Below are 16,045 nucleotides of genomic sequence, written 5' to 3'. Positions count from 1 at the left end.
ACAAAGCCATCAATTCCATTCAATTAAAAAAAAGGACATCCATTCAATATCTGAATGGCCCCATGAATAGTTAACTAACCAGAAAGTTAAGTGACAAAACAGAGTAACACACAGAGAACACTGGAGGAACTCAGCAAGTCAAACAGCATCCATAAATGTTGCCTGCTTATTCCTGTCTATAGCTGCTACCTGACCTGCTGAGATCCTCCAGCATTTTGTATGTGTTACATAAGATTTCCAGCATCTGCAGAATCTGTCCAGAACTTTGTATTAAATGCTAATTGCAGGAATATCTATCTATTGTCTTTGGCTGGGTAGTTTCAGAGGGCCAGAAACAGAATCCCACACCTATTGATTGGTTTCACAACCCAAAAATTGGAAGCTAAACTGTGGACAGGTTTTATTTCCTGAAGACGGGTTCTCATTTCAGTTCAACCATAATCATGCTATCCATAATTTCATAACCCCAGAATGATCCATAACAAGGTGGACGCCTAGGTCACAGGGAATATGGTTGACTATCTGAACATTGTCAAGGAGAAGGGGTCAGTTGCTGATCAATTTGTTCTTTCATTATGCGACATAGATGATCATGGTCTTTCCATGACTATGATTATTCTTGGCAAATTTTTCTACAGAAGTGGTTTGCCATTGCTTTTGCCTGGGCAGAGTCTTTACAAGATGGGTGATGCCAGTCATAATCAATACCCTCCAGAGATTGTCTGCCCGGCATCAGTGGGCGCATAACCAGGACTTGTGATATGCACCAGCTACTCATGCAACCATCCATCATCTGCAACTATGGCTCACGTGGCCCTAATCGGAGGTCTAAGCAGGTGCTATACCTTGCCCAAGGGTGACCTTCAGGCTAGTAGATAGATAGATAGATAGATACTTTATTCATCCCCATGGGGAAATAGCAGCTTGCACCACCTTTGGTAGAGACATATCTTCACCACACCACCCATGCACATCTGTAGATCTCTGTAAAAAATATCTTCACTACTGGATTAACACGCAACAGTGAACAAAGGGAAACTGCCCTATTTTTATGTGATGTGTACTGTACATTCCAGCTCAATTATTACTCAGGGACCTGCCTGCACAAAATTCCCCACTAGGAAATCTAACATTTAGAACTCTGCCATGCAAAACTCATCTACTTTCAGATAAATAGCATCACACTTGTAAAAAAAGAGATTACTTTTGAATTCCTCTGAGGTGAAACTGTTATTTTATAGCATTTGAGTCACAGTAGACTCCCTTCAAGATAGAAAGTAAAGAACCTCAGTGAGTTCTCATGAGTATGGGTAGCCGGTGATAAAATATCACAAGCTAACGTTGTACTGATTCATGTGCCTGGGATATCCTCCAGGCAGCAGTGCTGTAAATTGCCTGTGGTGACTGGCGTTAGAAATGACCCATCCAAACTGATCTCGCAGACACGTACACTAGCTTGTGTTCAGCTGTCTGCAGGAACAGACAGTAACTCTTCTCAAGCAACACACACACAAAATGCTGGAGGAACTCAGCAGGTCTGGCAGCATCTACAAAAATGAATTAGCAGCTGATATTTCGGGCCGAGACCCTTCTTCTCAATGATTCATTGGCTCCTGAGTAATACACACAAAATGCTGGAAGAATAAATCTCCTTTGCACCCGGTCTAAGTCTTCCACATCCTTCCTATAATGACATTCCATCTGCAATAAGTCCAGTGTGTGGATTCAGCTTCCTTTTCCATTGAGTAGAGATGAAGATCTGCTCAATGGCCACTTTATTAGCTACCTAATGATAAAGTGGACAGTGAATGTATGTTCGTGGCCCTCTGCTGCTGTAGCCCATCCACTTCAAGGTTTGACATGTTGTGCATTCAGAGATGCTCTTCTGCACATCACTGTTGTAACATGTGGTTATTTGAGTTGCTGTCACCTTCCCATCAGCTTGAACCAGATTGGTCACTTTCCTCTGACCTCTCTCATTAACAAGACAATTTTTCCCACAGAATTGCTGCTCACTGGATGTTTCTTATTTTTCACATCATTCTCTTTTAACTCCAGACACTGTTGTGTGTGAAAATCCCAGGAGATCAGCAGTTTCTGAAATACTCAAATCACCCTGTTTAGCACCAACAATCAACCCACGGTCAAAGTCACTTAGATCACATTTCATCCCCATTCTTATGTTTAGTTTGAACAACTGAACCTCTTGGCCATGTCTGCAAGTTTTTATGCATTGAGTTGCTGCCACATGATTGGCTGATTAGATTTGCATTAACGAGCAGGTGTACAGGTGTACCTAATAAAGTGGCCACTGAATGTATTGTGAACAAACACCAGCCTGCAAGCAGTGAAGGGTTAGCATCCCATTGCACTTCTAGCCACAGCCCTGTAGGATCGATGATCATTGCTGACAAAGAACACACTGATCACTAAAAGCAACATACATAACATGTTAGAGGAACTCAGCTGTTCAAGCAGCATCTATGGAGGGGAATAAATAGTTGATGTTTCCAGCTAAGACCTTTCATCAGGATTAGAAAAGAAGGAGGAGGAAGCCCTTGTGACTTTATTGTCTCCTCGTATGCACAGCCGGACCAGTTGTTCAGACTCCATCTCTCCCGCTTGGGCCTGAGATAAGCCTCAAATTAAGTTCATCAGTAAGTGGAAAACTATTTCAATCAACAAGACCCTGAGGTATGGACCTCACTTTCCAAAGGTGGTAGGAGCAGATTACAAGGAGGCTAGATAATAGGAGCAAGTATCAGCCACTCGGACTGTCAAGCCTATCCCACATTCCCATAAATCATGGCCGATTTGCTTTAAGCTGTTTCTGCACCGGTTTCTTGATCTTCCAAGAATGCATCTACCCAGTCTTTAAATGATACTTTTTAAAAGTAGTTGAGGGAGCATTTGAAGAGATGCTACTCGCACAGTTACAAACCAGGGGCTGGAACATGGGATTGAACACAGTGGGCCAGGTGGCCTTATTTTGGACTAAATTTCTATGATTCAAAAGAGATGGTAAAAACGGAGGGCAAGGGGTAAGGTGGTTGGAAATTGAGGGAGGGAATCTCAGTTAAGGCATGTATTTGTTATTAATAGCTACATTTCTTCTGGTGACCACTTTTAATTTAACATTTTAAGATTTAGATTTAGAGATTCAGCACTGTAACAGGTCCTTACAGCCCAATGAGCTTGTTCCACCCAATTGCACCCATGTGACCATTTAACTTCTAAACCAGGATGTCTTTAGAATGTGCGAGGAAGCCAGAGCACCTGTTGGAAACTTACGTAGTCATTGGAAGAGCATACAAAACTCCTTACAGACAGCGGCAGAATTGAATGCAGCTTGCTAGCACTGTAATAATGTTATGCCTTTCCTGCTGCTATTGTTCCACCCCTAAAGGTGAGGAACAGCTTAATGGTTTCATACCACACAGTTTCCTAGCCACCCAATCAACTTTTGCGGCAACTCTGAGGGAGCTATGGATGTGGGCCCCAATATCCTATGTTAATCCTGAATTCTGCCTTGCAGTTCAACCTTCCAAAGTGTATCACTTTACTCTTTTCTGGATTTAACTGCATCTGCCACTTCTCAGCTCAGCTCTGCATCTTGTCAATGTCCATTTTTAACCTACAACAACCTTCTACACTATCCCCTTGCCAAATCTTCTTAAACTTCTAAGAAAGTGCAGCTATTGGCATGCTTTCTTCATGGTTGTGACTGTGTGCTGGTCCCAGGATAAATTCTCTGAGATGTTGTTGCCCAGGAATTTGAAGCTCTTCACCCTTCCCACCACAGACATCTCAATGGGGACTGGCATGTGTTCTTCTGACTTCTTCTTCCTGAAATCTGCAATCAGTTCCTTAGTTTTATTGATGCCGAGAGTGAGTTTACTGTCACAACACCACTCAATCACCTGACCTATCTCACTCCTATATACCTCCTCTTAACCACCCAAGACCCTGGCAACAACAATGGTGTCAATGGCAAGTTTGCAAATAGCATTGGAGCTCCACTTGGCTACACAGTCCAGCCAGGAGTTGACGGAAATATATTAACACACCACGCATTTCTTTTCAGGTCACAGTAAAGTGGATGTGGAGAGGATGTTTCCTATGGTGGTGGAGTCTTGGAACAGAGAGCACAGCCTCAGAATAGAGGGACATCCATTCAGAATGGAGTTGAAGAAGAACTTCTTTAGCCAAAGAGTGGTGAATCTGTGGAACTCACTGCCACAGGTGGCTGTGAAGGCCAAATCATTTGGTATATTTAAGGCAGAGGTTGATAGGTTCTTGATTAGTCAGGGCATGAAGGGATACAGGGAGATGGCAGAAGAATGGTGTTGAGAGGGAAATGGATTAGCCATGATGAAATGGTGGAGCAGACTCGATGAGTCAAAGAGCCTAATCCTCCTCCAGTGTCTTAGAGTCTTATGGTCTTATCAGTCGGTCATTGGGTAAAACCCCTAAGGTCAGTGCAATAAGGAAATTTCCAGCTTTCAGTGCTGAGGTAGGAGTAAATCAGGGTGTCTCTCAGCTCACTCACCCTATTCTCATAAGACATGCTCACTAATCCGGGCAACATCCTGATAAATCTCCTCTGCACCCTCTCTATACCTTCCATATCCTTCCTATAATGAACCGACCAGAACTGAGCACAATACACCAAGTGGAGATTTAGTTCAGTGATAACAAACAATCTACTGGAGGAGCTCACTGGATCAAGCAACATCTGTGGATAAAGGGAATTGTCAACAAAATCCGGCGTTGGTGCGTTTCAACTCCAAAACACTGACAATTGCTTTCCTTCCATGGATCTGTTGTGTATAAAATCATGTGGGGTATAGATAGGGAGAATATACATGTCTCTTTCCCAGAGTTGCTAGATGAAGAACAGGAAGGTGGAGGTTTGATGTAAAAGGTAAAAGATTTAATAGGAACCTGAAGGAAAGGAGGGTGGTCTGTATATTTAACTGGCTACTATAGGAACTGGTTGAGGCAGGCATGATAACGACTTACAAAAGTTACTCGGGCAGATACATGGTTAGGATATGTGCAGAGGAGTTTATTTGATAAAGGTGTGCAAGATGATAAGGCATAGATCGAGTGGATAGACACAGACTTTTTCCCAGGGTAGAAATCAGTACTACAAGGGGGCATAACTTTAAGGTGTTTGGAAGAAAGTATAGGGGGGGGATGTCTGAGGTAAAATTTTCACTCAGAGTTGTGGGGGCCAAGGGTCATTGTATGGGGAGATATGTTATGATCATTTAAAGGGTCGGCACAACATCAAACAGAATCTCATTCAATTAATACAGAATTTTATACTCCTTGAACACAAGAGCTACAATAAATGATTAACTACACTTTCAATTGCTAAAATCATATGCTTAAGTGGCCATTATGAGAGGGCATAAATTTAAATTGTTAGAAAGAAGTTAAGAGGCAATGTCAGAAGTAGGCTTTTTTACACAGAGAGTGGTGGGTACATGGAACAACCAGTGAGGAGTGTTGATAGGCAGATTCACTGGGACATTTAAGAAGCTGCTAGATAGACACATGGATAATAGAAAAAATGGAGGTTTATGTAGGAAGGAAAAGTTGGATTGATCTTAGAGTAGGTTAAGGGGTCGGCATAATATCATGAGCCGAAATGCCTGTACTGTGCTGTAATGTTCTATGTTGTATGAGTATGTTTCAAACACAAGCAAATGGGACCAGATTGAATGGGAAGCATGGTCAGCACCATCAAAAATATAAAACATAGAACAATCCAGCACATGAACAGGCCCTTTGGCCCATGATGTCTGCGCTGGACACAATACGAAATTAAACTAAATTCCTTATGTCTGCATACAATCCACATCCATCCATTCCACACACATTCATGAGTCTATCCAAAAGCCACTGCAATGAACTCTTTGGCCTGTATGGGGCATTGGAGAGCATTAGGCTCCAAGGTTTTTAGAATACCTGAATTGGTTGATCGTTGTTTAACGAGAGTCGTTAATCGTTCAGAGTTCCATGTGTTTTTCTCGAGTAACTCGCTCTTTGTAATGCAGTCTCCTGGAGCTTCCTGTTTACACTTGTTCAGTTTATTCTGATAAGCTCCAGGATTCTGTGTTACTTGTGTTATTTAAGCATACACCTGATTAGTGCTAACCACAGGGTCCTAGCTTTGAGAAGGATACTTTTCGCAGTGTTGATCAGCTGAGCCGCCGACGTTCTTTTGGAACTATTATGAATAGCCGCCTCTACATCGGAGTCTGTTTTTCCTCCATGCCTGGGTTCCGATTTTGCCAGCACACTTCGTGACAGCCACGATCGTATCTGTCTTCACTGCCACCTCGGAAGCTCATTCCAGACACCCTCCACTCTCTCTGTAAAGAAAAACGTTCTCCACACATCTCCTTTATACTTGCCCCCTCTCACCTTAAATGTATGGCCTCTGTTATTATACATTTCTAATAAGCCTGCATGACAGTTATGCAAATGGCAAAAAGCATCCAAGGCCAGGATCCAACCGGGGTCCTTGGACGAGGTGGGATGGAGGGCTGGCTTCTGTGCTGAAAGCTTCAATCACACGCTAAATTCCTCCAGCAGGTTGTTTGTTGTTCTGGATTCCAGTGTCTGCAGTCTCACGTGTCTCCATTTGGTTAGGGGATTGTTTGTGGGACAGGTTACACGGACAGTGAACATGTAAGGAGCTTGTGAACAGAGCTCTCCAATCAGCCAGTGCTTTTGGTGCTCAGTGGTTGACTAGGGAATTGATGTTTCTGTCCTAATAACATGCTGTGGTGAAAAAAATGAGAAAAAAAGTGTAATGAAATCATAATGAAATCACTGACATCAATTCAGCTGAAGGTCAATGTGAAGTACAAATGGAGAAGTAATTTTTAAAGTGCCTCATTTCAAGCCCATTCCACACACTCCTTGCAATATTATTTCCACAGTCTATAAATCCTTCTCTCTGTTTTACAAGTACGTCCTGGTGCTCTCGTAAAACTCGTTATTTAAAGAGTTCCACAACAGTCACAGCAGGACAATGATGAGAGAGAGATAGGAGGCGTGGGCGAATTTATGTCGGAGCAGAGGAGCTGAAGGTGTTCCATTGGGAACGGGGTGAATTATGCAAAGATTTTAATGCAGCGAGCCAGAATGAGAGAGTGAAGGAACATATTGGGTAAATAAATGAAAGAGAACAATCTGCAAGGCCACTGACAAAGAGTGTGAAGTGAATGAGTCATTGGTTGGCTTTTCAATAAGGCTGGCTCCACTCTGAAGAGCCAAAGGGCATTCTTCTGACTCGATAATTCCATGCTCTAGGAATGAACATAAACGATCATTATCCCCATTGCAAACAACGCACACAAAATGCTGAAAGAACTCAGCAGGCCAGGCAGCATCTATGGAAAGATTACAGTTGATAATTCAACAGCATAATTCACCCCGTTCCCAATGGAACACCTCCAGCTCCTCTGCTCCGACATAAATTTGCCCACACCACTTATCTCTCTCGCATCATTGTCCTGCTGTGACTGTTGTGGAGCTCTTTAAATAATGAGTTTTACGAGAGCACCAGGACGTACTTGTAAAACAGACAGAAGGATTCATAGATTTTCAGGACGAGACCCTTCAGCAGGACTGGCGAGAAGATTTGTTTTCACTTTGACACAAAAGAGTCTTTTCTGTTGATCAGTGTCAACAGTAGAGTATTCCCATTGGTTAGTGAATTGATTGGGAAGGAGAAGGTAGGTCCAATGCTAGGATCTTGGTTGCACGAGAAGGAGGCCATTTGGTCCATTGGGTTAGTACCAGCTCTCTGCAGAGCAATCTCATCAGTCTTTTTCCTCTGAACTCTTAATATGGCACCATCTTCCTGTAACATTTGACTCACTTACTAAATAAGAACCTTTCAAATTCTGCTTTAAATATACCCAATGGCTTGTCCTCCACAGCCACCTGTGGCAATGAATTTCATAGATCCACAACCCAAAAGAAATTCCTCCTCATCTCTGTTCTAAACATAGAACATGGGAAAAATACAAAACCTACAGCACAAGTCAGGCCCTTCAGCCCACAAAGTTGTGCCGAACAAGTCTGTACCTTAGAAATTACTAGGCTTACACATAGCCCTATATTTTTCTAAGCCCCATGTACCTATCCAAAAGTCTCTTAAAAGACCCTATTATAGCCACCTCCACCACTATTGCTGGTAGCCCGTTCCACACACTCACCACTCTCTGCATAAAAAACTTAACCCCTGACATCTCCTCTGTAACTACTCCCCAGCACCTTAAACCTGTGTCCTCTTGTGGCAATCATTGTAGCCCTGGGAAAAAGCCTCTGACTACCCACATGATCAATGCCTCTCATCATCTTATACACCTCTATCAGGTCACCTCTCATCCTAATTTTTTTGTGTGGGCAATATGTCTTTTTTGCGAGGGAGGGGTGTTTGGGGTTTGATGTTGTGGCTGCTGTTTTCCATGTGTGTGATCTGTTAGTTTTTGTGTGTGGGAGGGGGTCGGGAGTTTGGGTTTGACGGTTTTTGTTTCTTTTTCTCTTTTGTTAGGGCGGGGGTCGATGCCTTTTCTTTTAACGACCTCCATGACTTTTCTGTTTCATGGCTATCTGGAAAAGACTAATCTCAGAGTTGTGTTCTGTATACATACTTTGATAATACGTTGAACCTTTGAACCTTTGGTAGGTTCTTGATTAGTAACGGTGGTAGAGGTTACAGGGAGAAAACGGGAAAATGGGATTGAGAGGGAAAATAAATCAGTCATGATATAACGGCAGAGCAAATTTGATGGGCCGAATTGCCTAATTCTACTCCCGTGCCTTATGGTCATTCGAAATCAGTGCCAAAAGTATTTGTAATACACAGTCTTCATTGCCCTGATTCAGGTCATGCTGTTGAGCATGCTGCATCTTGTTTTATATGGAGGTGATGTGTGAATAGAGATAATTTGAAGGATGTTGAAAATTAAACATAATAACACTGTCAGTATTCCTTGATTCAGAAGTGGTCTATTTACAATTTTTTGCTATGGTGCAGTTGACCAAATGTGTCTTCAATTTACAAAGATCTGTTCATCAAGACCTACAACGCTAACAATTGAAATAGAAGGGAATTGAAATCCCTGCAGAATGGAAAGCAGCCTTTGTTGTCTCTGCTCTCAATGTACTTGACGCAAAGCTGCCTTACAGCATCTCTGGGAGGAGGGAGTCTTGGGGTTGAGTGGACGGAATGGGAAGAGAAAGGTTTGAGGTGGCAAAGATGTGTTGACAGGTGGGGATGAGTGAGCAGGGGAGGGTTCAAAGGGGGAAGGGGCTGAGGGAGACAGACGGCTGGTGGGGGGGGCAACGGAGAGAAAGGGAGCTGGTGAGCACTGAAAGGAGGTGAAAAGCTAAAAGGAAGGAGTGTGTGTGAGAGAGAGATTTAAAAAGGGAGCAAGAGGATGAGAGGGAGAAAGAGACAGAGCATGGAGGAAAAAAGCTGCTGAGGAAGGGGAGAGGAGAGAGAGGGAGAGAGGGAAAGAGAGAGAAGGAAAGGACAAGAGAGAGAGGACTGGTGGGAAGAGAAAAGGTTCAGAATGCTAGAGTGCCAACAAGTACTAGGGAAGGAGAGAGACATCTTGATTTGTTTAATTGGCAAGTATGCTGAAAGAGTACATTGTGTGTTTTTCTAACTATCTCATTTTAAGCTTTAATTATTAAAACAAAGGCACTTTATCTTGTTAGATAATATACTTCTAAGCATTTGGATCCTTGTATCTGAAATTCTTGAGCTCTGGGACACAATCGAGGAATGAGAAACACTTCCTCAATTAATGAGTTTTCACCGAAAATGGCTTTTTTTTGGAGCAGAACACTTTGATTTCTCAAGATACGGTTCTACTGGAAACAACAACACTGAAATCATCACTGTGAAAGCTGACTCCCTTCCTTTGCTGGGAACTACCATACTTCCAATAAAAAGGCCATCCTTCAGACTGACACTGTAGGACGATTAGGGCCTCAAGGAAAGGGTCCGTTCCCATCTGCTTCTACTGAGCTAAACTTCCATTACGGTTGACAATTTCCCCGTAAGTGTTTATTTGACGTTTATTCCAGATGTTAGCATCTGTTCTGGGCAGATGTGTGTGGAGCGCCCATCATTATAGTCAACACTGTAAGGTATTGACCAGTTTAAATCCCAGTACAATATGTAGGGAATATGAATTGTTAATTAAATGAATCAGAATTTTTCAAACAGAATGGTTGCATCACTGCCTGGTATTGGGGGTGCAGAACTCAACCAGCCCCATTATGGGCACAACCGTCCCCACCAGCAAGGATACCTACAAACAGTAGTGCCTCAAAAAGGAGGCATCCATCATTATTGAATTGAATTGAATTATCTTTATTGTCATTATACATAGGTACAATGAAACTCTGTTTGCTTTGTCTCAGGCAATCAAACAAAGCGGTAGATAAAAACAAGACAGTAATAGAAAAACGGTATTAAATAGATAAGTAGCAGAAAATAAGTTGCAGCAGCACCAGAATATCACAGTAATGCACAAAGTGCCGTTAGTGCGTGTATTTGAGTCCTTGTGTGAGCTCACAGTTTCAGTCATTGTTCTGTGGGAGAATTTTAGAATTTTGTTTGAAACAATATACCGTGATTTTCCTCCGCCATCCGAGGTCTCTCCTCATTATTTATGTAAGTTAACGAATGGTGTGTTTGTCCTTTCCTGCAGCTGTGCCATCCAGTCCGTACGGTTTGAGGGTGCTCGCAGCATCACAGGCGGTGGCAAGAATCTCCTTTACCAAGCCGGATTCGCATGGTGGTGTCCCTATCCATCACTACCAAGTGGAGATAAAGCTGGCAGACTCTGAGGACTGGAGATCCGTGAATTCCAATGGGACTCAGAGTAAGTGGCTGAGGTTGCACGAGGAGGGGAGTGTTTGTTCCAAACAGCGACAGAGTGAGTGTGAAATCAGTGGAGATAGTGCATCTGAAATGGAGGGAGTGGGAGATGGAAATAGAGGAAGAGAGGGAAACGGAAAGAGTGTGAGATGGAAATAGAGGGAGTGAAGGAAATGGAGGGAGTGGGAGATGGAAATAGAGGAAGAGAGGGAAACGGAAAGAGTGTGAGAAGGAAATAGAGGAAGAGGGAAATGGAGGGAGTGGGAGAAGGAAATAGAGGGAGTGAATTACCATGTAAATCCCTGATATTCATTTTCTTGAGGGCATTCTCAGTAAATGCGACAACCATAAAAGGATCAGTGGAAAATTGCACCCAACAGGTTGGACAGTCAGTGCGCAAAGGACAAAAAAACTGCAAATAAAAAAGAGAAAAAAACACTATGAGTCCATAAGTTGTGAGAACAGTTCGGTGATAGGGCAAGTGAAAAGGGAACATTCTGTCCTACTGTATCAAGCAAATAACTGAGAGTTCATCATAAATACAGAGCAGGGTGGAGCAAGAGTCTAATTCCTTTGGAAGAATGTCAAGACATCGAAGAGGGTTCTGAAGAAATTAATAGGAAGGAGGCAGGAGTAATAGATCTCAGTTACAAAGTTGGATGTCTGCAACAGGGAGGTTAAGAAGAGAATGGATGAATTTTGAAAATTCAGAGGAGGTTTGATGAAGAACTGTTGTCTCTGGCAAGGGGTGCAGTGTTCAGAGGACACAGCTGCAGTGACCTAAACCTCACACTGTCATTTTACAGCACTTCAGTCTGATTGGTTTAAGATTGGTTAATATCATTTCCTGCACACATGTGTAAAGGAGAACTAAGAATTGTTACTCCAGATCCAATGCAGCACAAAAAATTAAGAACACATCATCAGCATTATCTGGCATGTCGTGTGACAAGGGCAATCATGGTCTTCCATCTGATGAAGGATTGTGGTGAAGATCCAATTCGCACTGTTGTGCTTATTCTTTTGCCTTCTCGAACCATGACTGCTCTTGACAAAATTTTCTACAGAAGTGGTTTGCCACTGCCTTCAGGGCAGTGTCTTTACAAGATGGGTGACCCCAGCCGTTATCAGTACTCTTTAGAGATTGTCTACCTAGCATCAGTGGTCGCATAACCGGGACTTGTGATACGCACCAGCTGCTCATATGACCACCCACCACCTGCCCCAACAATTCACATGACCCTGATCGGGAGGTGGGGCGGCTAAGCAGGTGCTACACTTTGCCCAAGGGCAGGGTAGAGGAGGGAAGCAGTGCATTATATATCTTTTAGTAGAGACATATCTCATACCTGCCCCTAAAGAACACAATAATATTTTTTTTAAAAACACAATAAATATAAATACGTAAGATAGCTTATATACATAGAATGATTGTATGTCCATAAAGTGACACTGGGCACAGGAGTGTCTGGACATAAGGTGACTGACAGGAAATGATAAAGTGGAGATGAAGTTAGTGGGTGGAGGTGTTGATCAGCTTTACTGCTTGGGGAAAGTAATTGTTCATGAGTCTGTCAGTCCTGGCATGGATGCTGTGCAGCCTCCTCCCTGATGGGAGAGGGACAAACAGTCCATGAGCAGGGTGGGTGGAATCCTTCATGATGTTACTGGCCCTGTTCTGGCAACAATAATGAGGTGGCCTACAGGGAAGAGGTCATCTCTCTGACACAGTGCTGTCAAGAAAACAACCTCTCCCTCGATGTCGCAAAAACAAAGGAGCTGGTTGTGGATTACAGGAGGAATGGAGATGGGCTTATCCCTATTGATATCAATGGATCCGGGGTTGAGAGGGTAAACAGCTTTAAGTTCCTCAGCATTCACATCACCAAGGACCTCCCATGGTCTACGTACACCAGCTGTGTGGTGAAAAGGGCACAACAGCGCCTCTTTCATCTCAGACGGTTGAGGAAGTTTGGTATGGGCCCCCAAATCCTAAGAACTTTCTACAGGGGCACAATTGAGATCATCCTGACAGGCTACATCACAGACTGCATTTCCCTGGTATGGGAACTGTACCTCCCTTAATCGCAGGATTCTGCAGAGAGTGGTGCGGACAGCCCAACGCATTTGTAGTTGTGAACTTCCCAAGATTCAGAACTTTTACAAAGACAGGTGTGTAATAAGGGCTCAAAGGATCATTGGGGACTCAAGTCACTCCAGCCACTGTCTATTCCAGCTGCTACCATCCGGGAAGCAGTACCGCAGCATAAAAGCCAGGACCAACAGGCTTTGGGACAGCTTCTTCCACCAGGCCATCAGACTGATTAACTCACACTGATTTGAGTGTATTTCTATGTTACATTAACTGTTCTATTTTTTAGAAATTATTATAAATTACCATGATTGCACATATAAACGGGGATGTAACCTAAAGATTTTTACTCCTCACATATGTGAAGGATGTAAGAAATAAAGTCAATTCAATTTTAAAAAAACCTTTCTGTATATACATTCCAATAAAAAGTATTCACCCCCTCCCTTAGAAGTTTTCATGTTTTATTGATTTACAACATTAAATCACAGTGGATTTAATTTGGCTTTTTTGACACTGATCAACAGAAAAATATTGTTACCTGTCAGCGTGAAAACAGATCTCTACATAGTGATCTAAATTAATTACAAATATAAAATACAAAATAATTGATTACATAAGTATTTATTCCCCCTTCCTTCAATACAACACAGCACGTCATCACTGGTGCAGCCAATTGGTTTTAGAAGTCAAATAATTAATTAAATGAAGATCTGTTTTTGGGAGACCTGTGTGCAGTCAAGGTGTTTCAATTGATTGTAGTAAAAATATACCTGTTTCTGGAAGATTCAGTATCCTGGCAAAACAGCACTGGGAAGACAAAAGAACACTCCAAGCAACTCCACAAAAAGGTTACAAGTCAGGTGATGGATACAGGAAAATTTCCAACTCACTAAATATCCCTTGGAGTACAGTTAAGTCAATCATCAAGGAATGGAAAGAATATGACACAGCTGTAAATCTGCCGAGAGCAGGCCATCTTCAAATACTGACTGACTGTGAAAGAAGGGGATTAGTGAGGGAGGCCACCAAGAGGCCTATGACAACTCTGGAGGGGTTACAAGCTTCAGTGGCTGAGATGGGAGAGACTGTGCATTCAACAACTGTTGCCCGGGTGCTTCACCAGTCACAGCTTTATGGGAGAGTGGCTAAAATCTCGCATGAAATCTTGGCTGGAGTTTGCCAGAAGGCCTGTGGGAGAATGTAAGTCTGCTGGAAGAAGGTTCTATGGTCTGATGAAACCAAAATTGAGCTTTTTTGCCATCAGACTAGAGGCTATGTTTGGTGTAAGCACATCATCAAAAACACATCATCCCTACCATGAAGCATCATGGAGCACAGCTGCATCATGCTGTGGGGATGCTTCCCTGCAGCAGGCCTCGGAAGGCTTGTGGAGGTGGAGGGTAAAATGAATGCAGAAAAATACAGAGAAATCCTGGAGAAAAACCTGATGCAGTCTGCAAGAGAACTGTGACTTGGGAGAAAATTTGTTCTCCAGCAAGACAATGACTCCAAGCATAAAGCCAAAGCTACACAGGAATGGCTTAAAAACAACAAAGTTAATGTCCTGGAGAGGCCAAGTCAGAGTCCACACCTCAATCTGGACTTGAAAATGGCTGTTCCCTGATGATCCCCTGCAATCTGACAGAGCTTGAGCAGTTTTGTAGAGAAGAATGGGTAAACATTGCAGTGTCCAGATGTGCAAAGCTGATAGAGACCTATCCACACAGACTCAAGCCTGTAATTACTGCCAATGATGCATCCACCAAATACTGACTTGAAGGGGGTAGATATTTATGCAATCAATTATTTTGTTTTATATTTGTAATTAATTTAGATCACTTTGTAGAGATCTGTTTTCACTTTGACACATAAGAGTATTTTTCTGTTGATCAGTCTCAAAAAAGCCAAATTAAATCCACTGTGACTCAATGTTGTAAAACAATAAAACATGAAAACTTCCAAGTGGGGGGGGGTGAATACTTTTTATAGGCACTATATGTTATTGATGGAGGGTAGGTTGGTGCCAGTGATGTGTTGGGCAGTTTTGACTACCTGTTGTGGAGCCTTCCTGTCTACCACAGAGCAGTTTCCGTACCAGTCAGTTTGTTAGGATGCTGTCTACTGCATAACTGTGGTATGCGTGTGCAAAGTGCAGCTCTCTTCAGCCTCCTCAGAAACTGGAGGCATCGGTAAGGTCAGAGGCCAGTGGAGAGGAGTTGGTGAGAGAGGCCAGAGGAGAATGGCCAGACTGGTTCATGCTGATAGGGAGGTGACAGTAACTCAAATAACCACACATTAGAACTGTGTGCAGAAAAGAAACTCTCAGCATACAACACATCAAACTTTGAGGTGCATGGGTGACAGCAGCAGAAGACCATGAACATACTCTCAGGAGTCACTTTATTAGGTAGAGGGGCCACAGTGTTGGTGGGTGGGATCCTTCATTATGTTACTGACCCTATTCTGACATTTTTCTGTCTCTACGTCCTTTGATGTTCAGTCACTTAGCCCATATTCATTAAAGACCAAGATACCTGGATTCTCACTTTGAAAGCTCACCAAGCTCTCTTGCCAAACCTGCCATCCTATCACAATTGACAGTGACGGATTTTTGGATCCTGGAGTTTTTGCAATCTGGAGGTTCAGAATCAAAAAAATGAAGCATAAAGATTATTGCTTCTGAGTGCTTTATTAAGAGTTACAAGAACAAAAGAGCGAATGAAGTTAAAAGGGCCGAGAACAAAGAAGTTGTGGTCATCTGTTACAAAAATGAGTTCCAACTGAAAACATAACAGTATTCCAGTGATAATAATTAACCTGTAAAATAGCCAGATTCAAGTGGCGTGACACGTGCTGCAGGAAAACTGCAGAAATATACAGTAGAAGCTATACCACTGTTATCGAAAGCCTCACTGAACAGTTACACATATATCGGTCATTGTGTAAGCATCCAAGCAAACATAGGGAAGTTAAGCTGCAATAAAAATGACAATTCTGCACCTTAATACAACATCACCAACCTGTACATC

The 16,045-nt window shown here is 42.7% G+C and overlaps 1 protein-coding gene across 2 annotated transcripts in view; it reads left to right on the top strand.

The window, feature by feature from the left end:
- LOC140727495 (neural cell adhesion molecule 2-like) overlaps positions 1–16,045 on the top strand; it is a 1,581,686-nt gene that overhangs the window by 1,388,373 nt on the left and 177,268 nt on the right. For both annotated transcript variants that reach the window (XM_073044851.1, XM_073044852.1), the window contains exon 12: positions 10,752–10,925. In XM_073044851.1, coding sequence (XP_072900952.1) covers positions 10,752–10,925 — 174 coding nt within the window. The remainder of the gene's footprint in view (positions 1–10,751; positions 10,926–16,045) is intronic.

This window comes from Hemitrygon akajei, chromosome 5 (assembly GCF_048418815.1).
Source record: "Hemitrygon akajei chromosome 5, sHemAka1.3, whole genome shotgun sequence".
In the NCBI taxonomy this organism is placed as follows: domain Eukaryota; kingdom Metazoa; phylum Chordata; class Chondrichthyes; order Myliobatiformes; family Dasyatidae; genus Hemitrygon; species Hemitrygon akajei.
Note: the sequence above shows the minus strand (reverse complement) of the source record. Positions and strands in the feature narration are given on the sequence as shown.